A 25126-nucleotide genomic window follows, 5' to 3' on the forward strand; every position below is an offset into this window, starting at 1 on the left:
GTATAACTCACCGAGAGTTACAAACACAAAACAAAAACACAAAACGAGATCTGTTACGATATGAAACCGTTTCTCAGCACTATCTTCTTTTATTTATATGTGTGTGTGTGTTTTTTTTTTAAATTGTATTTTTTTCCATAACATTTACTTATAGCTTGTTATTTTTGAGTTTTTTTTTGTTTGTTTTGTAATTAGTTTTCACGGCACAGCGAATAATGCACAACCGAAGGAGCGCGCGGGCTTAAATGACTTGGAAGTGTGCGGTTTTTGTTTTGTTTTTCCGTTGAGACCAATCTCCTCCAAAAAAAACTTTCTCTTCATACGCGAGTACTTGCGTTACTGGTTTCTTTTTCCCCTCCCCTCGTTTTTCGATATAATATTCAACATTCCTGACACGATGGTTTTACATTTAATCTCTGCATACGGGAGACTGGGGCGGGGGGCGGGAGCACGCTGAAAGTAGAAGCTCGAGGAAGATTAAAGCTAACAACTAATTCACATTCACAACACGCATCCTTTTTCTTCCAATCTACTTTGCTCATTTCCGTTTCAAACCCTTCCCGCACGTTTTTTGTTTGTTTCGTTGTTTAGAGCATTTTATGTTGTCCCGTTTATGTTTCCATGAAACCAACCATGAGAGTGAGCGTTCTGTGCGTGTGTTTATCTATATATATGTGTGCGGGCGTGTGTATGTGTGTATTGAACTGCATCCACCCACACACACACACACCCACACGTGAAACCACGTTTGATGATCCCGCAGTACGCTCGATCCAAAACGATCAGGCGGCCAAAAGGAATGCTTCTATGTGTGATGGGGCCTTATGCGTTTTGCATTTGCACACAAGTGGACCGCGTACTAGCTTATGGGAAACACATCTACTATCAAAATACCTAGGCATATCTATCTTTAGTTTAGTCCCTGATTTTGACATGTTGATCAGTGGTGCCGTGGCTGTGTGGCGTTCTGTTTTTTTTTTATTTTCAACCATTTGTTTTCTGTTTGTTTATAAAAGCAATAAAAATGCTTTTCCTCTATATCATTTCCTACTTTTTTCCCCCATATACTTGTTTTTTTTTTCTTTTGATTTGTTTGAATTTTTGGGGAAACGCACATGAAAGTAGCAAAAATATATTTTCTTCCATTGAAGAAATGACACAAATTCGAGTTTTCTTTGTTTGCTCCCTCTAAACGCGCATAATGACACTGCAAACAGTTAACATACCTCTGTCGTGTCCCGAATACGATTAAGAATAATGGAGTGAAGGAACCGTGCAAATTGGGGACACATTTTTAGCCACTTTTTTTTCTACACCTAATGCTAACCGGCTTCGTAACACATCTCACCGTACCAATCTGGTTGTGTACTTTAGTTCGAGAGGAAGTGTCTGGATTAGTTCAAAATTTCATCTGTATAGTTATATAAATTTCATTGAGCGTTATTGCCCTATTCTTTAATACACCGAAGGTTTTCTTTTATGGCAGCCCTTCCTGTTTGCCCTCACTGATTTTTTTTTTTCAAATAAAGATTGAATTAATAGAAGAAGAAAACAATATAATACCTGAAATTCATAGTTCTAGTCCATCCTAATTTCACCCTGAACTCCTGCAGCTGAATTTTCATGATTTTTTTTTTCGATCGTTGAAACAAAAAATATTAAAAAAAAATTAAATTTGTCTTGATGAGAAACAGCGCCTGGTCATATGATGCGTAGTGCAGAAAAAAAATGTATCGAAAGCAAAGTTGATATTATCGCTAAATAACCTAATTCCTACGTGGACGGGAAACGTACATTATAGAAGTGTGTTAACCGTGGGGTGGTGGCCGTAATATATCACAGTACGCGAAACGTACGCATACTATTCATATTTGGAGTAGCTCCCAGAAAATAAACGGACGAAATCCATCCTTCTTAACAACCATCATTCCTTCCCCTATGCCTTCCTCTCCTCAACACATACAACATACAGATACTGCTGCGTGGCAATAATTTCTTTTCATTTAAGCTGACTAATATGTGCGATCCTGTGCGCCTCTCGCTAACTTTCCTGCAGAGTATACCACTTGCCATAATTAATGGCAATGCCATAATATAGAAGTGGGGCGGGAGGGGGGAGGACAATTGTTCTGAAACCCTTTTTCAGTAAACCTATATTCGTCTTTTATCAGTCTTTTCGGAGACCCTGCCTTCAACGGTTTCTCCTTCCTCTCCTCTTTGGACTTTCGTCGCATGGTACATAGATGGGTTGTAGCAGTAATGGTTTTTTTTTCTAACTATTAGTTTTGCTGTTTTGTTGCAAAAATGTCTTAAAGAAGTATTGTAAAAGAAACTAAATACGATGGCAGTCATCGTGTGTGTGTGTGTGTTTTTTTTCTTCAATTAAAACAACCACATGTGTAAGCTATATCCCCCACAAAAAGCGACACAGCGCTTCTCAAACAGTTTGCTATAATAAAGGAAATGTTTACCTTTCCACACAATAAAGCTGAGCGCTTTCCCTGCCTTTTATCTCTATCGCTGCCGCTTAGCTTGCGTCCCCATTCGTGTGCGCCTTTAATGCCTATCTCCCCTGCTGAATGTAATCTTTAGTAAACTTTTAAAAAGTTTCATCCATTTTGTTGCTTGTTTTCCCCAATTTGTGCGTTGTTTTCTTTTCTTCTTGTAATCTAATGTCTCTCTCTCTCTCCATTTTCGTACAGTTTTACAGTTTCATCCGAAACTCGTGATAAGGCCTTAACAATAAAGTTTAAATACGACGATGAGGAAACGGCGGGGAGACGAGATGTGGGTGGGGGCCCATCCCACCCCGGCGCTATTTAATCTACAGACTCAATGCAGGCGCTGGTGCGACGTTTGCGTACGGTGCTGGAGGTCCCGTCCGGCATGCCCGGACGGAACATTTCCTGCGACTGCATGTCCGTCAGCTTACGTTTAGCGTTAGCACGCCGTTGTCCGTCCGGTCGGCGTTTTCCAGCCCCGAATGCTTTGGAAGCGCTGGAACAGTTTGCCGCCAGCCAGTCGCGCGTAATGGGCGGCTGATCGTCCACTGTGATCGTTGGACTATCGTTTGCTTCACGCTGTTGTTCATCTGCAGCCGATAGTAGCTGGCTCGTATGCTGCTGTCGATGCTGATGGTGGTACACCGGCTCCTCAGTGGGTGAGTTTTGCTCAGCGTTCGATTGCATCGACAGCACGTTTACGATCTGCAGCTTGTTTTCGGCTTGCACGTTCGGTTGCGTTGAAAAGTGATCCGATGGTATCTCGGTGGCAGTTTGGGACGTTTCCTCCTGGTGTACGCTTTCGTGGGATAGATGGCGCGGTACAAGCACGATAAACACGTCACCCACCTCCATTGGGGCACACTCCAACCCGTAGCTGTTGAAGGTGCGCTCCGGACTGTACGATGTCCAGCCCTTGGTCGTGACAAAGAACGGATAGTCGATGGTCGTCTCGAGTGCACCCTGTGCGGAAAAAAGGGTTCGTATTAGAGATGTGCACACTGAGTAAGAGTGAGTGAGTGAATTTAACCGTGCAAAGGAGTTTATGGTTTCAACTCAGCATAAGGACTGTGACTCCTTTACTACTTTTATTTGTACTCTATGAGGATTATGACTCTTTTACTTATTCCTTTACGTTTTTACTCACTTACTCTCTCTGCCGACTAATGACTCACTCTTTGGCGTTTTTACTCACTCACTCTCTGTGCCGACTAATGACTCACTCACTCACAGTAGAGTGATTTAAATCCAAAAAGAGTAACAAAACACTTACTCGCTCTTATTGCGTGAGTTGAAACGCAAAAGAGTGAGTCGACACAGAGAGTGAGTGAGTAAAAACCGCAAAGAGTGAGTCATTAGTCGGCAGAGAGAGAGAGAGAGAGAGTGAATAAAAACGCCAAGAAGAAATTAAATGATTAGTTTTGTGTAATATTTTTATGACTCCCAAAAGAGTGATTAAAAGTTTCAAATCCTTAAAACCACTCTTGCACTCTGTTTCAGCTCTCTGAAAAGAGTGAGTATTCTCATCTCTAGTTCGTATGTAGTGTTGCTACTGTGGTAAAGCGATATACACCGAGGTCCACTTACATGACGCTGCTGCTGGTCGTAGGTGAAGCGAACCAGTATTCGCTTGGGTGAATCACCCGGGCTGCTGCTGTAGCGTGGTGTAATACGACGCGTTTGTGCCTCCGTAAGGCGCACGTCCGGCGAAATAGCAGCGGTGCGCAAGAAATCCTCCAACCGTACCTGTTCGACTGGTTTCCTTACACCGTTTCGGAACGAAATCAACGAACCACGTAGAAACATTTTCGGCTTCAGTACGGTCGTGTGCAAAATTCTACGAAGGTAAGATGCAATTGGGTTAATAAGATCGATTTTTGAACTGATAAACTGTCTATCTTACTGATGATGAGCGGCACTATCCTCCGGTAGCTCGTGCGGTTCGATCTCAATGTTGCTTCGACGGCTGCCCGTAGAGACATCGAATGTCCCGAGTGTGTATGACGGGCCCGTCCCAATCGTTAGCTGCGGATCGGATCCTCGTACATTGCCAATACGTGGTTTGTGCGGACCTTCCATACCGAGCGGTACCTTAAACTCCTGCTGCATTAGGCTGGTTGTGGACGTAGTGTCCGTGCTAGTAGACGGCAGGGAACCGTACTTTGGACGATGCTGGTGCTGCTGCTGTATGGCGGCCATGTACGTATCCTGAAGCGTCGGTATGTGACTGTGCGTTATCAGTGGATACTGTGGTCCACCTTTATCTTCTTCATGACCCGCCATAGCGTGTAGTTCATTGAGATAGCTGGCATTAGCCTGCGGTGACTGTAGTGGATCGGGTGCCCACATTCTAGGGTAGGGATGTTGCAGATGTGCCGATTTGAGTGCCCGGTACGATGCAACGAGCGTATCCGTAGGTGTGATCGCACTGTTGGATGCTGTCGGCAATGCAATATCTCGCCCAGCATGGTGCGATCCGGCAAGCGATGATGGTGTTGGTGGTGCAGGTGGAGACGATAATGGTAAATGCCACATTTTCGACTTGATCGCAATTGGTGCGGCGGCCGCTTTCGGCAACCGACTGGTACCCGTGTCCGCTGACGATGGTGGCGGTGCACGCGGTGGTAGAAAGGCGGCAGCCCCACTATTATACCGCGTTTCCAATGGTCGATGATTTGGTGGTGGTACGTACGATGAACGTCCATGAACACGTCTAAACAGCAATCAAACGAGAGAGAGAGAGAAAGCAACACATGAATATTGTGTCCCATAACGCACAACCCCCCTATTCGTACCTGTACGGATACATATCGTAATTTAGCGGTGGATAACCACCGAACACATCCAGCGAACCCATCGCCGGAAAGCAAACCATCCGATTGCCGGCCGGTTGTTGCTGCGCACCAAGAAAGTCTAGCATTTGTTGATGCTGTTCCTGTTGAAACTTTTGCTGATAAGTAGCCGGCTGTAGTGCACCGGGCGAATATTTCGAACCGCCTGTTTCCGATTGAGTCGATGGATTGGTCGTTTGATGGCATTGTGTGTAAGCGATGGAACCACCGTACTCCTCGACACCTCCTCCTGCTCCTCCTCCTCCTCCGCCAGCACTTCCACCATTGCTGACGGCCAGATTAACTGGGCCCGTTTGCGTGTGTGCTGGCATATTTGTACCAGGAGCAGAAGCTGGTGGTGGATCACCATACTTTAGACGTTGCTCCACTGTTAACGCGGACGGTATACCGAAACCACGATTTTCTTCATACCTGGTGCAGAAAAGTAAAAAAGAAAGTAAAGCAAAACAATTCGTTTTAATAAAGGTTTTTTTTCGTGAATTATGTATTCGATTAGAAATAGATAAAAGATTGTTAACATTTACCTAATATGAATGGCATTATTAAAAAAAAATAACTAAAACTTTAAATTAAATTACAAAAGTAAACGATAAAGTGTGTAATTTGTGTGTAAAAACATTAATCTTCATAACTTAATGGAAAATCAGTATCAAATAGTTGTTGTTTTATTTGTTATCAACAGTTAAAGAGTAGGAAAAACATTTTATTTCACTTAGAAGAGATTGAACAAAGCAAACTAAACCACAAGAACAAAAAGAAAGAAAGAAAACAAATGATGTTTTACCATTGCAATGAAAATATTAGAATAATCTTTCAAAAAAAAAAAGAAGCTCCATTACCGTTGTTTGGGATAGGGCCGAACAAACTCGTTGCCGACCGATGGCATTGTGTGGGGCAGTGAGGTTTGGGCGCCGAGCATCGGTGGCAGCTGCAGCTGCCCGATGGACGCTGGTGACAGTATCGTGTGCAGCGGATGATAACCGTGATGCTGTGCCGGATGCTGATGTTGCGGTTGGTGCGCATGGTGGCGAGAGTACGGCACACGGCCCGGTCCCGCAGAACCTAAATTTTCCACCGCCGATAGCATTTTCTATCCCGCCTCGGGCTCCCCCCTTTTTCTTGTAATAAACTCCCAACCCCTCCCCCCACCCCCCAATCCCCGGATCCGTTACACGATTGCAGGTGTAATGGTTTTATTTTACGGAAGAATTTTCCCGTTTTGGTGCAGCTTTCGGTAAACGATTCCCTTTTTTTTGTTTTAGGCTTTCATATTTTGCTGCACTTGTTGTTTGTTTGATGTGGCTCTGATTGTGAGAAACTGGCTCTTAATGCCATTTGATATTTATATATTAAATCCGTTTTTAATTGTAATTGATAGCAGGGTTTTTCAACGTATTCTTCACGCTTCCTTTCCGCATTACTTTCATCACTGCATTATTTGCTCGTCCTTTCAGCGTTCGTTTTTTCCTTTTCGAAACATTTCCACTCCCCTTTCCATTCGCATGTACTCTTCGGTTCCAAGCTGCACTCTCACTGTTTGATTTTTTTGTTTTGTTTGCAGCCCAGATTACACCATGCCACTATGCATCACACTCTTGGAAGAAAACTCCGTTTTGCATGGCACACTTCATCCCTCCTCCACACCACTACCCGCACGGAACGGAGTGCGTAGTTCGTGCTGCATTCGTGGCGAAAAGCTGGCTTGAGGTAACATTTTTCTAACGCTTCGGTTTCGCCAAATTCCGGCACAAAGGATGTCCTCAAAAGATACGTCACGAGCGAACTACAAAGAGAGAGAATAAAAAAAGATTTATATAAATAAGTGATATATTTTAAACGTAATTATTTAATACAAATTATGGGTTGTAGAAATAAATTCCGAAGGAAAAAAAAAACATTTTTTCTTGGGGAATTGAAGTACATTAAAACATCAAGGAACTCATAAGCAAATGGTGTTATTACGGCTAAAACCGGCAAATCGGACAAGAAAAATTTAAACACATTTTCCACCCTCGTTCTCCTTTTTCCAACTCTCTCTCTCTCGTTTAGGATAAAAACACACACACAAATACATGGAGAAATAGTAAACAAGTGAAGCAACAGGTTCTCGCGTCAGGATCAAAACCCCCCAAGGGTAACTCACGCGCGCGTGAGAACTCATTTCTCCGGTGGACGAGAGGTTGCTCGTCCAAAAATAAGTACGAAACCAAACAGGATGTGTTGTATATGGAAAGCAACGTGCAACATAACATACACGCACTAAAAAGCGACCCGCGAACGAGAGAAGCAAAAGAATATTGAATTGGGGATTTGTTTCTTCTTCTTTTTCTCTTACTGCTACTGTAAATGGGCGATCCTGGCCAGTTTGTGGAAGGCGTTGTGATCAATATTCGATTATGATAAGAGTAGCCCCGTAATCAATGCGAAAGAACAACTCCCAACCACTGTATCGATAATGAATGGATGACCAAACGCAAAACAAAAAAAAACAAAATGGTTGGACCTGGTTATGTCCTGCACCATCATGCCATTTGGAATACTCCGCCGTTTGACTGCTTTCAGGACAATTGTTGGATCAATTTTCGAAACGTCCAACATTTTTGGGGGCGATTCCTTTAATTCTTCGTTTGCCCTCCCCTTGTTCTTGCCTTGAAGTATGCGGTGAATGGATTGCGTATTTAGACCAATAAAAAAAAGGACCCAATATCTCCTCAACATTTTGAAGCTTTTGGAGGAAATATTATTTTTAAGTTATAAACTTTTAAAATTAAGAAAAAAAAAACTTCCTATTTCAACATGATCAAATTACCACACAAAAAAATAAATTTTAAGACGATAGAAAATTCCACATGCAGTAGAGCAACAGGTGTTGCTTAACGGCTCACGTACATCTTGCTTTAAATTTCTCCGCCACAGCTCTAATTAAGCAACGCGCCAAGCACTAATGTGAACTTAAAAACGGCAAGCATTAACCACTACTACCGGTATTATCTTAATCGATCAGCGTTACGTACCGGGCAAAAGCGAAATCAATTTCTCCAAACAAACGTTTACAAACAATTGAACACCCACAGGTTGAAACGTAACCGACGGGAAGAAGCCGGTTAAGTGGAAGTATAAGCGTCGTTAGGAAGTTAAATTATTCCAGCCATGTCTAGGCTGGAGCGCATGGGGGGGAGGTGTCAAAAGCAACAGTCAGGAAGATATTATCAGGGCACTACAATCGGTCCGTGTGGCACAACAAATCGAAACGTGATGAGGCAAACGTGGAAATTCTATTTCAAGAAAAGGAGAAAAAGGTTGGGTTTTCTGTGTGTTAAAGTTCTCTATTAAAGTTCTATTGAAGAACCGAAGTATACGTCTCAGGCACTCTTGAGGAGATGACTTGAGGAGGATATATCTTTGGAGAAGGTTTTCTACAAACGATTATTTAGATCATCCTACACTAGTTGCAGACACTTTCGTTCGCAGAACACGCGGTTCACTTCACTTTCTTTCGCTAAACGTAACTTTTGTCTTCCAGAATCACTCTCACTTACTTCACAAAACTACCTACAACTTTATCAAGAACTCAAAGGAAGAAGTTTGAACAACTTGTTTTAGCTTTTTTCTTTAACCGAAGCGATCGAAATACTCGAACACTTAAGGAAAGGTGGCCCCCCCGAAGTATTGTTAGAAGATGCGGGCCACCCTCCGAATATCAACCGTGTGTCCCGGTGTGTATCGGAAGAGGACCGTGTTGAATGGTGCTCGAATGGTAAGTAATCGACGGTTTGCCGGTGCGATCCATTATAAAGGATCTCTCTCCCTCTCTTTCTGTGCCTCTCATACTCTCTCTCTCTCTGTCAGTAAGCTCCCCATTTTTTCTACTATCAACACCCACGGAAGGAAGTGTAGAGAGAAAGAGAAAGAGAGAGAGAGATCCGATGCCTCAATTTGCCTCCCGCACAATAACGGAGGGGGGGACAATCACACGCACACAACCAGATGGACAGATTCGTTTCCATTGGAGGATGCACTCCTTACCATTCCATATCCTACCCCCCCCCCCCCCCCTACCCTCCAAAAACGCCATCCCTTTCTTACTTCCTTCCTTCCTCTCTTTCCATCGTATTTTTCAGCCTCCAATACCTTTGCCTACATTTCGATACAAATGTCCTTGTCGAAGGATTTCGAGCTCCCCGATTGTACGATTTTCTTTTTTTTTAATTTATAGCATGTTTTATATTTCTAACATACCTGGACAAGCTTCGTTAATTGATTCCTTAAACTCTGCTTACTAATTAATATTATTCTTCCTGATACAACCCAACTGTTTTGACAAAAACCGATCAGAAACGGACACTACATCCCCGGAAAGGATAACCATGGTTGCCGTAATTGTTGCTTTTTTCCTACACGCAAGATCAAATTTCCATCCGCACGTTTCCAGGAGACCAGGCCGAACTTACCCAGGTTATAAAGCGATTGGGGACACCAGTGCCAAACGAGTAACAAACGGCAGGAAAAACCTGGAGATTCACCGTTTTTTTTTGCAGCCGGGGCGGATATAATACGTACGGTCACTGGCAAACGCAGCCCCGTGTCTGCGCCGACCGTGTGTGTTGTTATCGGGTGCCGAAAGTGCCGGTCCCTTGTACCGATGCTAAATATAATCTCAGCTGTATCGATCCCGCTCGGCTGGCTGCGGCTGCTGCACAACAAAACAACACCCAAACACAACCGGAGCTCACCGGCAAAAGCCCCCAATGGTTTGAAGTTTTCGTGCGGATACAACAACAACAAACCGGCCCCAAAAAGGACATGGACCGGGGGGAGGCGGTGGGGCAAGAAGGGGAATGATAAGAATGAGGGTTGGGTGAGTTCCAGCAGAGCTTTTTACACTACTGGAAACATCCACACGCACGTGATACCGCGAAAGCCTAGAGCCAGACGCAACTCTCCGAGCGATATATCCTTGAGTGAGTGACTATCGCACAATGGGAAAGACTTTTTTCTCTGGAATTCTTCATCTCACTGAGGACAACATGTTTCAAAGTTTGCTTTCAAATTCAATTCCTACATTGATTTTAATAATACTCACAAGATGCTGCCGAAACTTGGGCAAAACTGTGAAAAGTCGTGGATCTCCTCTGGGTATTACGGTGTCATTTTAATGACTTCTAACCAGCGGACTCCCAAGAAACCCGAAAAAGCCTCTAAGTATCTTACTCCCAAAGTGTGTATTAAGAAAACACCGGGATGTACATGAGTTCTGGAATTTTAAGTTGAAAAGGTTGTACTGGATGACAGGCAACTACATCCAGGAGTTTTGAGTTATGACACAAGATAGATCTACGTAGAAGAGATGTAACCCAACGGCACCAGATTACTTGGATGTACTTATAGAAGATAATTCTCGAAGTTTTTTCTCCCAGGAAAGGGTATCAGAGGGTGTTCTCTCTTTACGGCTAGGTTGAAGAATAGACGAGACGATCCAAGTCTTTCCTTTTTTTGACCATGGCATCTTCCATAATGCAACGGTCGGAACTCACCGATGATAACAGAACGTCACTCCAACGTCTAACGTCACTTCAAACGGAGTCAATTGAATTTTATATAATACTTTTTACACAAACTTTGCGAGTATTAGACATTAGACGAGATATAACTTCTTCCAACTCTTAGCCATTCTTCTAAGCCATTATTGCTGAAGCCTAAAAAATAGCACCCAAAAAGGGCAGTGAAGTTTTCTTTCTTTTTTTCGAAACATGAGTACTACTAACCAAATTAGCGTGAGTGTCCCCCTCATGTCCCAAAAAGCAAAAGAAGAAGAAGAAAAAGACACAAACCTCCTAGCAACGAGATTGATAGAAAGAAAAAGAGCACTGTGTATATATTAAGCGCATTCAAGGTCATTATACAACGGAGCACGAGGAGGTGATACACGCGAGAAAGCAGAAGCAAAAGAGCTCTGCTTAAAAGAACTCCGTGTAGGAACTCATTGCTCTTATTTTGCCAACCCTAAAGGTTTAGGTTAAATCGCTAAAGATTGATCAGGTTTGAAGATGATACCATTTTTCAGAACTTAGAAACGAAGAAGATTCCCCGCGTTGATTGTATATCTTTGAGACTACTCAAAATATTGGAAAACGAAACACTTTTTCGCCTTGTTCCACTATTGGCGAATTGAAAACTGCAACTGCTTGCATTAACAATAGAACCCTAGAACTGCCCTAGAAGGGCATAATTGTGCGCATTCCTAAGCGTACACTATTGGAAGTTGTTGTAGAACTATTGGCTAAGCGCACCGTTCAAATGTTGAGCAATAAAAAGCAAAGCAATAAAACACAGTGAAAAAGCACAATTTTACTGACGGCATGAAAACGGCCCAGGGTTCAGATTGTATGTCATAATAGCTGGGTAAAGTTTTTTTTTGTTTTTCCACCGAAACTCCACGCTCACACAGTTGGGAGTTGCAAGGTTCAAACAGAAAAAAAAATCCTGCTGCGTCAGATTATTCTGGAGCGCATTGTGGAAATTTGTACGAGTTAAACAGCTACCTTTTTGGTGGAGAATTAAATACAAAAAATATAAAGAAAGTTGTACCAGGTCCCACATGAAGATGCAAAGAAAACTGGTGGGCAAGGCACAACCCAAGGCCCGGAGCCTTGCTCTACAGAAAAAAATGTATGTTTCGTTTTGCACAACATATGCTAACCAAAAAAAAAAGCAACAATAACAAACCTTCAAGCAATCTGTCCTTCCTAGAGTGGCTCTTTCCTTCCATTTCGCTTTTCGATGTAAAACCAAATCGTTTCACTAGCTTCGCACAAAACCTAGAACTCCAAACTGTACATGCCGCCCCCTCGGGGCGTGATTTTTAGCATGCTCATAACACTTTTATTGCTGCCGTATAATTAGCTATCTATTTGCTGCAGAAATATTTGTTTGCTAAAACCGAGAATGCACAGAAGTGAAAGCTTTTATAAGATTGTCCCCTGTACTACGCGGACACTTCCATAAAGAAAAAGATGAACATCCTTCGAACGCAACTCCTCTCGTGTTCTGGGTATTGACCGTTTCTTCCTTCGTCACACCTTACGAAACGCTTCCCAACGTTGATCTTTAGAAGAAATCACAGGTAAGGTGCAGCTTAAAAGCGACCTAACAGTGTGCTGAGAAAGCAAAACCCGCTCTCCATCATAAAAACACACTCAAGAGGTGTTACATGAAGTGCTTGAAAAAACGGGCAGACTAAAAACCCTTCTCGACGGGGGGGTGTTGGCAGAACACGCACAGGTACAAACGTACCGGTGTGATCTTCACTGGTTTCTGGCACGAGAACAACCAACCTATTTGCTGCTAACTTCCCCCCGCTGTCTCCAGTACCGGTGGGCAGGGGTGATAAAAGATCTTTCGAATGCCTTCGGCAAACCTGAACGAATCATTCCCAAAACCAGCCCAAAACGGAGGACGAAGATACGAGACACGATGTCTCACTGCTACGCGGCGTTTTACGATCGCCTTCGAAGAGCTCGTTTATTGCGCGAGGGGTGGTCATAGTCAACCGATTACTGTTTGGCTGGGCTGGGCTGTCCGGGACATACCCTTCCAGGATCAAGGTGGGCTTTGTTCCGAAGCTTCCGGAGACCGTCGGACGCACAAACGCCGAGGTCTCCGAAATGTCTCCCTCTGTTTTATGGTGATGTTGTGCTGAGGAAGATTTCAAGGACCGGCGCTTGGGTTGGTTGAATCAATTTGAATCTTTCTTCGACCTTTCTGTCGTCTAAAGAGCACATTCAAGGTATTGTGTACCTGTTTCTTTGTCTTCCTTCTCCAACCTGCAGCTAGCAGATTCATTATTTGAGTCGTGAGAATATTCTGTGAGAATGGGAATATCGCTTATAGCAACTCCTTAGCATACTATTGTCAATTGGCTTCCTTATTTGATTTGCTAGCTTTAGTCCTGTTGCACAATTATTGTTATCTATTCATACTTCAATAGGTTTGCTCTGGTGGAGTGAGATGATAGTGGCGTCGGTCTCGTTACGCGTAATTCAAGTCAAGGAAAGTCATGTAAATAACAGTCTAAGAGACCTCTTAAGATTGTAGCGTCTGCGGTACGGTAAATTCAAAATAAAAGACGAAAAGTAATAAATATTACTACAGTGCAAACATTTACCTGTCAAACTTTGACAGGTATTCCGATCAAAGATTTGACAGCGCCGTATCTGTCAAACTTTGACAGGTATTCTGATCAAAGATTTGACAGCTCCGTATGACAGTTACAAATTAACTGTAGAAATTTGACAGTTATGTTCCAATACTTGGGCATAAAAAAGCTCTCAAAAAAGCTATTCCGATCTTGTGCATCTAAGGGTAACTTGGAAAAACTAATAATATCTTCTACGATTCACCCCATTTTCTAATATAAATGTAATTAAATAGTCTTAACGATAAAGAACTTTCTTCTCACAGAGTCCATTATTTGCCATGTCGCAATTGAGCAGCGTAGTAGAAATGGCAAAAAACCCCACACTAGGTAGAAATTAGCAAAGCTATTATATAAACATAACCTAAACATTCTTCAACACACACACGCACAATGCTGTTTGGAAGAAGAAAAACAAATAGTTCGTTTGGAACTAATTTCGAATGAGAAGAATTGTTTAAAAAAAGAAGACGTAAAAGCGTTACCCAGCACACACAGTGTAAGGTGTACTATTCTAGCGCAAAAGGAGAAGAGGCACATTCCCATGCATAGAGGTGCGCGCATCTCCGGATGTACGTCTAAACAGATTTCCATAGGAGCACACAAATAGGAGCAGGAAAATTTTCCATCGTCATTATGCATTCTCTTAGCAAATTTAAAAAAAAACAATAATTAATTAGAATTCCGGTAAAGACAACATAATAAGCGAAGCTTCTAAACAACTCAGGATGACAAGCATACTGTGGAAAGTCTATAATAACAAGTTGTCCGGTATTGTTCCAACTCGTCAAAACATTGAGCAGAATAAAAAACACACAACATCCCGGGTACGCTGATCAGCATAAAAAAGAAGTAACATAATAATTGGATGCGCAACAATTCGCTAAAGGCTAATTAAAAAAAAACTAGCTGGATGTTTGGCATAGAGTAGCATCCAGAAATCCTTGGAAACTAGTGGAAATAAACAAATCCGATCAAGCGCTTCATTATCGAGCCACAGTTTAATCGGATATGCACACCAAGGAGATCGAAACCCTGCCGGGGATCGCTAATGATTAGAAACTTTGCCTTCGTTCGCCCACCTATGCAAAATGGAAGGATACTTCATTCTGGATGCATCTCACAATAATGGATGGATGGTTCATCCAGGAAAAAGCAAGGGAAGGTTGTGATGTTGGAGGAGAAACAACAAATAATAGAGCGCTAGAAAACTAAGCGTGATGCATTCCTTGTTTACCAACTGGTGCGCTAACGAGCAACATCATTATCCTTTTGGCCCGGGACCGGATGGGCGAAAGTCCTCGCGAAACTTGTTGTTGTTTTTTTTTGTTCTTGCTTTCTTCTCTGATTTTATTATTGTTGTCTTGTTTTGAAAACTAAAAGAAAAAGCTGCACCCACGAAGCGCGTATTTAATGAGCACTTGTTTCCCGACGAGCACATACCAGGCGCTAGTTTTATTTTCTACGATTTCTAATGCCGCACCGGGCCAATCAAGGGTACCAGGATTTTCCGAGATTTGCCAATCGGAAATCTCCAATAATAAGAGGTTATATTTTATTTAGGATTTTCTCCTAGGCAGAAGCATACCGAGAAACGTGCAGCAAACAAGCGATTTTATAATTCTTAAATGTTGTTGAAACATTTTCAGCTCCATGAAATCGTGTCTTATACTTAAGAGTTACAGGCGAAGTAGACGAATATCAAGATTGATGTTCAATAAACTTTAAAAAACGAATTATATAAACTGACACGTGAAACCATTTGAAGATATATTACAATATTTAAAGATTAAAGATTAAGAAGATCTTAACCTTGTCGATCCGTTCCTCAGGTTTGTGATTACTACAACGTTTGTAGCATCTTAAGTTTACTTTAGTCCTTTACTTTTGGTTTTATTGGGGGAAATTCCATCACCTCCAGGAATACTGAGAGCAATTGTTCTTCACACATCGTACCTTTAAGATCTGTTATTTATTGAAGTTCACTATAAACTCGTACTATAGAAATTGAGGTTAAATTTGTTCTTTAGTGTTGAGGATTACATTTGAGGATCAGTGAGATGAAGATGAAGGCTTAGCAACGTATCAATAGACGACGTTTTAGACTTCTCTGCTGGAGGAAGACGCCAACGATCTCCTCATCTTTAAGTCTGAGTAGGGGTGTTTCGAGAAAGAAAATGAATCCCGAGCTATTAGAGCTCCTGACGGAGATATCCTGATTTTCAAATTTTTAAATTTTTTCTTGTTTTTTTTTATTATTTTTTCTTCTTTTTTCATTTAAAGCATTATTTGAGTGAAAAGAAACTTATTTCAATCGATTCGGAATAAAATAAAAGAATTTAATTTTTTTTGCAAAATTTCCCAAAAAAATCGTAAGGGGTAAGCCTTATGAAATTTTCGAGTTGAAATTTTTTTGAAATTTTTTTTTCGATATTTTATTCTTTTTTTAATTTAAAGCATTATTTGAGTGAAAAGAAACATATTGCAACAAATTCCCATTAAAATATATCACTTTTTTCAATATTGCTAAATTGTTCAGAAACAGGGTAAGGAACTTGGTTCCCTGAATAACTTCTGGCACAGACATCTGACGGTATGGCCGTCCAAGAAGAAAATGTAGCCATTGATGCCATCTATCGACCACAGGTTAAAGATTGGCGATCCGTTGGATACCGACCGAGTAATAGGCAAAACTTGGTGCAAAAATGAGGAAAATTTTACATTTCCTCAAACAGGGTAAGGAACTTGATTCCTCGAATAACTTCTGGCACAGACATCTGAGGGCATGGCTGTCCAAGAAGAAAATGTAGCCATTAGTGCCATCTATCGACCACAGGTTAAAGATTGGCGATTCGTTGGATACCGACCGAGTTAGAGGCAAAACTTGGTGCAAAAATGACCCTTAGTAAATTTTCATTTTTTTGAATTTTTTGATTTTTTCATTATTTTTCACTCTTTTTTTTATTTCAAGCATTATTAGAGTGAAAAGAAACTCATCGCAACCCATTGGCATTTAAATAAAACAATTTAATTTTTTTTGCAAAATTTCCCAAAAAAATCGTAAGGGGTAAGCCTTATGAAATTTTCGAGTGGAAATTTTTTTTAATTTTTTTTTCTGATTTTTTATTCTTTTTTTAATTTAAAGCATTATTTAAGTGAAAAGAAACTTATTGCAACAAATTCCCATCAAAATATATCACATTTAAAATTTTTGCTACATTGCTCAAAAATGAGGAAAATTTCACATTTTCTCAAACAGGGTATGGAACATGGCCGAACATGGTGAAAAGAAATTACGTTCGGCTATGGACAAATGTTTTAGACTACTTTGGTGGAGGAAGACGCCAACGATCTCCTCATCTTTAAGCCTGAGCAAGGGGCTTGTGGAGAAAGAAAATGAATCACGAACTGTCAGAGCTGTTTGCCGGAGTTCCTGACGAAGATATCCTGAAGGTGGCAAAAGCCAATATCTCCATTTCGTTTCGTAGCAAGGTTTCGAATAGCTAAAGCCAGTTCATTTATGCAAGTTATTGCAACTTTATTTAAGTGAAATAAAACCAATTAGTCCAGCACTTGGAAGTTATGGACTTTCGATTGATGGATGATTGTTTATGGGGATTTGCAGACCAAAGATAGGATTTTAGAGGTTCAGTGGCGCATAAGTTTGCAGCTAAACATTAACGATCTTCAAAGTACCAAAAACTACACGACCACCGATTACCGAAGTGTCGATGAAACCGTTTTGTTGCCCATCAACAAAATACACGGCAAGGCGGCAGCGGAGCAAAAAGGGAGAAGAAATAGTAGGTTAAAAAGGAAAGCATCCAGAAGAACTCCCTGGAACTGTTAGCAGAATGTGGATGGGAATGAGCAATGATTGCTTCAATCAATTCTCCATCCCTGTCTCGTTCTGTTCCTTCTTATGTCTGTGTTGTGGTTCTGCGTTTCTTCTTCGTTTTTTTTTGGTTGTTCTTTCTTTCTACTTTGATAAGCTATATAAGGTGCACCACTTTATGTACTCTTCCTCTTTTGTAGCTGCCACTTCTAAGAAGGTACGCATGTGTCTGCTTCTGTGTGAGATGATCTTGATGCTGCCATTAAGCAAAAAAAGAAGAACGTTGGCGTTACGTACACACACACACGCGCGCAACCGTCGCTAAGATGATCGTGTCTCGATCTGACCGAAGGAGACAATGACAACCGTGTAAAGGCCCGGGCACGGCGCGTAGGAATGTAACCAAGAATGTGGACCTTCTTCCCAGAAACCACCAATAATTTCTTTCTCCCTCTCTCTCTCACACACACGAGCGGGCACACTTTTATCTACAACCCGGTCATCCCCATATTGTAGGGCTTTCTTTATTGGGTTTCCCCCGTTCTGGAGGATCGCGTTTCGATTCGTGAGTTAGAAACGTCTACAAAAGCAGAAGGATCAATTATTCGTGGAAAGGCAACGATGACGATGGTCCGAAGACCAACCCCGAACCCCAAGCTCGAAGATCGAAGAAGCTGGAAGACCTTGCCCTTGATCGCGCCAATATCTCTCTCTCTTTCTCTCTCTCTCTCCTCACACATTTCTTTGCTCATCGAAGATTCAGCATCCATCGCCGGACTTCATCTTCTGTACGTAGTTGCTATAGACCTTTGAAGAACGTCTTACCACCCCCGTATCTCCTGAGCTTTAACACGGCGATAAACATGTGACCGTTGGAAGACATTTCTCGGAGGATTTTTGTTGTTGTTGTTGTTTTGCTTTTTTCTGTGGCTTCTTGTGGTTCGTTTTGTTCCAGTTTGTATGCTGGAGAGCATTCCTGTTTTGTTCCAAACCCTTCGAAACGATGATTGTTTTCAACCTTCCCTGTTTTTTTTTCGTTATTCTCCCTTGACCCTTGTGAAGGGATACCTTCAACAATGTCCAAACAGATTCTTGGAAAAAATCGCATTGAAGTCTAAATGATGGATAGCGGGAAAGATCCAACTGAAGTGCGAGATCGTGGAGTACTCACGTTGGTAGTGGGAAACATTTACGACACGAAGAAGCGTGTAGAGCCAAGGCTTTAGGGATTTAAGGCTAACCTCTCGCAAAGGAACTGGATGCACCGTTACAATCGTTTCGAAATGTCCTGAGCATTAAAGTTGGCATTACAATCTAAGGCAAAAATTGGTGAGAATTTGTTGTTTTTTTTTTTGTTGGAGAATTCGAAACAGAACTCGATCCACCGATAATTGCTTTGCTTTGCAAGAGCGAACAAAAAAACACGAATGGAAAATAATCACGAATCAGTTTTCGAATGTGTGAATTTGTACAAGGAGAAGAGGAGTAAAAAAAAGGCGCACACACAAACCACCGACTGAAACGATCGTTTCGCATTCTCAGACTCTCAGTCATTAACCTAACCATAGAAAATTGCAACCTCCTCAGCAAAAAAAAAACACAAAATCAGGCACCCATACACGCGAAATATACGTGAAATGGGAACACGCGCAATTCAATGAAAGAAAAACGAAACGAGAGATAAACAGTAGTTAAGAAGATCCCAATTAACAAAAGCCATGGGCTCTGGCTGAACCGGGCAGCATAAATCGTCCAAAAGTGTGCTGAACGGCGCAACGTGACCTCTTCTACCGCGTGGCCAAACGCAGAAAAGCATGTTCACTTCTACTGACGGCCATTCGAGACGTTTATCCTTTTTAGAATTTGCACGCCGGTCAACGCACAGTGGGGAATTTGACAGACGCAATCAGTCACTAATATTTTAATTTAAAATATTTTTTTAATATTGATCCTGTTAAATGTGTAATTGAATATTTTATAAATCCAAACGAACTAAGGAAAACAAACAACAAGCGAACAAAACACTTGCAGAGACAATAATTCCTTGATTGTTTGATTTGTTTTTATTAACAACTGTCACTAACGTCATTCTTCTTCATTTACCTCTATCTTGGCTTAACGACATCTAAGGTCATGCCGGCCATTTTTGGCTTATTAGACTTGTTTTACCACGTAGCTGGATAGTCAAGTCCTTACTACGGCGAGGACGGTCCGGATGGGATTTTAACCCCGGTCCTGTCGTGTGGAACTGGGGCCGTTTAACACATACACCACGGGGCCACCCCTAACTAACGTCATTAAAAGTGTTAAATATCATTTAGGCTGGTGGCACGATAAAATCGCACGACGAATTTGGCATCCGATTTTATCTGTCAAAATACAAAATACAAAATTTAAAAAAATATCATACGACTAAGCACTAATTTTTAATTTTTTTTATTTAAAGCATTGTTTGAGTGAAAAGAAACTTATTTCAATCGATTCGCAATAAAATAAAACAATTTAATTTTTTTTGCAAAATTTCCCAAAAAAATCGTAAGGGGTAAGCCTTATGAAATTTTCGAGTGGAAATTTTTTTTTCTGATTTTATATTCTTTTTTTAATTTAAAGCATTATTTGAGTGAAAAGAAACTTATTGCAACAAATTCCCATCAAAATATATCACATTTAAAATTTTGCTAAAATGCTGAAAAATGAAGAAAATTTTACATTTTCTCAAACAGGGTAAGGAACTTGGTTCCTCGAATAACTCCTAGCACAGACATCTGAGGGCATGGCTGTCCAAGAAGAAAATGTAGCCATTGGTGCCATCTATCGACCACAGGTTAAAGATTGGCGATCCGTTGGATACCGACCGAATTATAGGCAAATTTTGGTGCAAAAATGAGCCTTATGAAGTTTTTAAATTTTTATATTTTTTTTTTATTTTTTTCTGATTTTTTATTCTTTCATTTTTTCGTATAGTGCAACCAAAAGGTGTTAATGATATCAAAGATAAAATGTACGAAAAGCAAAAACCATTACAGGTGTTAAACAACTACCAAGCAAGTTAATTCGAAATGGCAATACAGAAAGTTTTGCGTTTCGAAAAGAAGAAGAGAAAAAAACACCAAATAATTAGCTTATCATGGTTCACTGTGCGACGTCACCGGATTGGATTGCTGATCTAATCCGGTTCAGACGATCATTCCTTTCTACACACTTGTCCCTCTTTCCCTATCATTGTATCCATCATCTGTTGCCGATGCACACATACTACAAACGAGCCAGACAGGATGAAACCAGTGCGCGTGCGACAGCCAGTGTCTGGCGTCGGTTCAAGCGTTCTTACGCACATCTTTACATGTATTGGCCGTTTTGCCGGCGCTTGATAGCGAATCATCTAAACCGCACACGGATGGGAAGAAGATGAATATGTTTTTTTCTCTCGCTTTCAACTTTGATCTAACCGATGCAATCCACATTGTGCGCCGGAAGGTGTGTACATTAGTCCAACGTAAAAATTCACGAGCAAAACAAAATGAGTCATCCCGTTTCGAGGATTGTTTTTCATTTTTTTTCTAAATTTATTTCATTTACTTTTAAAAGTTAAAAATATAAAGCGAGTGATTTAAAAATTAAATAAAATACCCTTTTATATAAAAATATTTCCCACCACTTAGGTTTTTATTTTCCCAAGTAGCAAAAAAAAGCAAAATAGTTGCGTACTAGATTTATGTCATTACTTGTCATTTGTTGCGCCATCTTTTTCTTCTATTCTATTGATGCGGTATCACCCACTTGTTCACACTTAAACATACTTCACCTATTGATGTAAAACTATTCCAACGAAAACACGAAAAAAATATTTTCATTTTTTCAATATCCCTTATTCGTCTTTCGTTTTAAATGGTTCCCCCTCAACCTTTTTGGGCCCTTCATTCTCTTTCTCTTTTTTTCACACATATTCACACATAGTAAGGACACACTTTGACCAATTGTTTGACCTTTCTATTCCACCCTTACCTGTAGGTGAGGAGGAAGAAAAAAAAACACCTCTCAGTCTGTTAACCCCGGGGCTGTATATCGTCAATCGACAAATCGGTTTCCAATCGACCCTTTTTCATTCTCTTTTCTTTTTTTGTTGTTCTTTCAACGCTTACTACGAAGCAAAAAAAAAAGAAAGGGAGAAGCGTGTGGTTGACGAAACAAACCACTTCAAAAAACCATTATTCTAATCCCTTTTTAGAATTCACAGAACTGTTCCCTTTAGCGAAAGGATACTTTCCTTTTGTGCCGATGCCATGTGCCAATAGAAGCGGCGGTACGGCATTGCCTTTTTGCCCTTTTTTTCTTTCGAACTGAAACATGAACAATAAAAAAGGCATCTTTTGTTTGAAGTGTTTTGTCATGGAGATAATAGTGATTTTTTTAGATATAATATCTAAAATAGATAATAATAGTGATTTTTTTATGTAACAGAACAGTGAACATTTTTTCGAAGTTTGGAATGATTCTCATCGGTTGGCGGGTACAATGAACAATATAAGCTCAATAAAACGACAGTTAATTTGACACCTTTTTTGCATGGTAGTTTGTGTCGAATAGAAGGAAAAGTATAGCAAAAATAAAAAAAAAATTGTTTCGCTTACAACGGTGTTTGTGTTGTTTGGGGAGCACAAGCAAACAAAATGCAAAACACAACAGTAATTGTATCTATTTGTTGCTAGCAAATTTTTAAACGTCAACTATCGATGTTTAAACGTCACCCGTTGATTGTAGAGCGATGGAGAAAAAAAAACACATATTGCCATATTATGTCGATTACGAAAATGTGTGCGAGAGAGTGAACGAAAGCGAAATAGCGCGAAAAGGGTGATACAAAAAAAAGGATTAAATTTACAAATTAAACAAACATGGCGTATGTGTGTTTGTGTGTGTATAAACCATGAGTTTAGTCATTCGTCTGGAGGCGTTGTATTAAAGGAATGAAGGTGGAATGGGGTCTCCGTGTGGCGAGGGGGAAGGGGAATACTGTGATCGTTTGTTTGCTTTCATTTGCCTTCATTGTTTATGCTGAATACGCGGTTTAATCAAATACAACAGCAAAAAAAAACCTTAACACGTCTGCTCTGTGGCCTTTCGTACATGAAACGCGCGCGCGACCGCGGATTTGTGTGTGTGTGCGCGCTTACATTTGTCCAAACCGGGGAGAGAGAGAGGCAGATTTTAAAAATAGCCTTTTCATGTGTTTTGCCTTTTGCCAGCCGGAGGCACTTGGCGACCGTAGGCCAATTACTCCGCCAGTCAAACAACGAAATAAACAAGAGTTCACGTCTGAAGGGAAAAAGAGAGAGAGAGAGAGAGAAGGGCATAAGGAACTAGGGGATGGGGGAGGGGAGCGGGGGGAGGAAAGAAAGCGAACCGAGTGCCAATGATCGCATTTATAGCTGCGAGAGGCAAATCATCTATCGCGATCGAGTTCCGATACGCATCGTCGATAAGGTTAAGTTCGATGCAGAAACGGGACGGCAAATCCACTGCTTGACGACTGGGTGACGCATTCCGTAAGTGACAAGGGAACAGGAGGGAGGAGGGGGGGGGGTGTCTCGGTCGGATAAGGTGAAGGGAGGAGGGGGGGGGGGGGGTCGAGACAGCATAAACAACGGGACGTTTCGGCGAACGCGGCAGCCTATTTTGCGCGAGGAAGAATCATCTGGATTGCAGGGGAATGTTCAAGGCACGATAAACAACCGTTCCCTAATTAATGACTGCGACTGCGAGTCTGTAATCGAGGTTTACTCATCTATCCAATTTGTTCCGTACGCGTCTAATGCACCGTGGATCGTGAATCTAATCTCATCTGAACCGGTCACCCGAAACAAGGATTGATTATACGTCTAATTGATGAGAAATAAGTCCAATAAGCCATAATAAAAAATTATATTATTTTTTTTAATTTTTTTTTAATTTTGTAAAACCCTGCAATTACCATTAACAGAAGACAAGTCAACCATATCTGTCGCGGGATGTCTAGTCGATGAAAATTAAGTCCAATAAACCATAACAAAAAATTATATTAAAAAAAAATAATTTTGTTGAAAAACCCTGCAATTACCACTAACAGAAGACAAGTCAACCATACCTGTCGCGGGATGTTATTTCATATCGCGAACCCGTTAGGATTCCATCTTCTTCCTTCTGATGAAAATGGCGAACGCAGGCCTACAAACGGGTCAAGAAAAGAAGCAGTAAAGCAGCGAAAGGCAAGAGAAGACATTCCTTTTTTTGTTTGCAGATTGGCGTCTAGTAATAACATCGGATAAACGTAATGTGCATCCCAAAAACGCAGTACGCCCTTCTTTGTTGCTCTCTCACAAGATCATTCTACGGTACACACGCTTGAATGTCGCGACAGTAGCTGATGCGAACAGCAACAACAAAATTGCTGTCTCCCGTCTTTGCTATCGACGATCGTACGCTCGTTTCTGACATCAGCAAAACAACAGCAACAGCAGCAACAAACGCGACAATGGCACGCGGTATAGCGGCGCTCTAAAGCGGCTAATAAACTCAATGATGGTGAGATGCAGTTTGCAATTCATCTCTCCCCGTTGCAGACACATTCCCACGCTACGCTCGAGCGTGATCGTTGTATGGCGTCACGGGGACAGGACAAGAATTGAGAAGAAGACGAAAAAAACTTTCCTCCGAACAACTTCCTAACAGTCTACTGACATCAAACGACTCACTAATGAGAGCTCACGTGCGAAACGAAAATACCAGATTTACGATCAACACTTTACCTACAAAAGAAATATAAAGAGAAAGAATCCATTGCTTTTGCTTGTTTGGACGCATGGTTTAAAGCGTGAATTTATACAGTAGTGCAAGAAGCAAGAGGAATCTCACTAATCGCCCACATAGATTCACAGAATTGCAAAACACAAACCGTCACATTGACGGTTGACTCATTGTGCTCCACGATTCCTCCTACAAACGTTGAGGTCATCCAAACAAAAACAAAAAACATCACACCGCAAAAGCAAAAGTGAAAACTTAAAACAATATTGACATTGAGTTAAAATACAAGGATGATTCAGAACAAAGACCAGAATTGAGGGGTTTTTTTTCGCGTTTAGAAGAGAAAAGTTTAGACGAATTTTTATCTCCATATTTTAGGAGGTGCAATAAAGATATCATGAACATCTGGTACTCTCTGTACACCAGACTGTGGTGAGCACGTTATGTAATAAGAATAGCCATTTAATACCTTAAAGTTTTTTTTCTGGTTAAAACTTTGATAGCTAAGATAACTTTGAAGACACGGATTAACAGTTGTAAACAGTTCTATATTGCCTGATACGCGTACTACTAGCAACTAGAACTTCTACTTATGTAGCCCAAAATGGCACCTATCTGATATTAACAAGAGAGCGAGAGAGATAGAAAGATAAAATAAAGAAACAGGGCGCAACGCGATGGACAAACAGAAGTGTATGACGAGTGGAAATTTAGAAGTGATCTTCGGCTATAAATATAGTTCACACCCAAAAATTCCTTTTGCGACAGCAGCTTTTGCTCGTATGAATCCTGGGAAAGAGCGGCAACAAAACAGCACAAATCCCTAGTAGGAATTCATCCACGGCTTTGCGAAGGTTAGCATGCACAACATAAAGTTGTGTAATATTACATCTCCCCAAGTAAGGAATGAGTTTATATTTCAACTGTTTCGTGTCAAATTGAAGATTCGTAAGTCACTGAA

At 41.1% G+C, this 25126-nt stretch overlaps 1 protein-coding gene across 8 annotated transcripts in view; it reads right to left on the reverse strand.

The window, feature by feature from the left end:
- Positions 1–51: 51 nt before the first annotated feature.
- The window catches only part of LOC125761588 (ataxin-1-like), a 28201-nt gene continuing 3126 nt past the window's right edge, over positions 52–25126 (reverse strand). For 7 of the 8 annotated variants that reach the window (XM_049422901.1, XM_049422882.1, XM_049422851.1 and 4 more), the window contains exons 3-7: positions 6193–7136; positions 5297–5764; positions 4405–5214; positions 4089–4338; positions 52–3464 (exon numbers count right to left, since the gene is read on the reverse strand). In XM_049422901.1, coding sequence (XP_049278858.1) covers positions 2820–3464; positions 4089–4338; positions 4405–5214; positions 5297–5764; positions 6193–6440 — 2421 coding nt within the window. In that variant the 5' untranslated portion in view covers positions 6441–7136 and the 3' untranslated portion in view covers positions 52–2819. Of the gene's footprint in view, positions 3465–4088; positions 4339–4404; positions 5215–5296; positions 5765–6192; positions 7137–23145; positions 25122–25126 lie in introns of those variants that run through there. The other variant, XR_007418129.1, reaches the window with a different exon arrangement.

This window comes from Anopheles funestus, chromosome X (assembly GCF_943734845.2).
Source record: "Anopheles funestus chromosome X, idAnoFuneDA-416_04, whole genome shotgun sequence".
Classification (NCBI taxonomy): Eukaryota; Metazoa; Arthropoda; class Insecta; order Diptera; family Culicidae; genus Anopheles; species Anopheles funestus.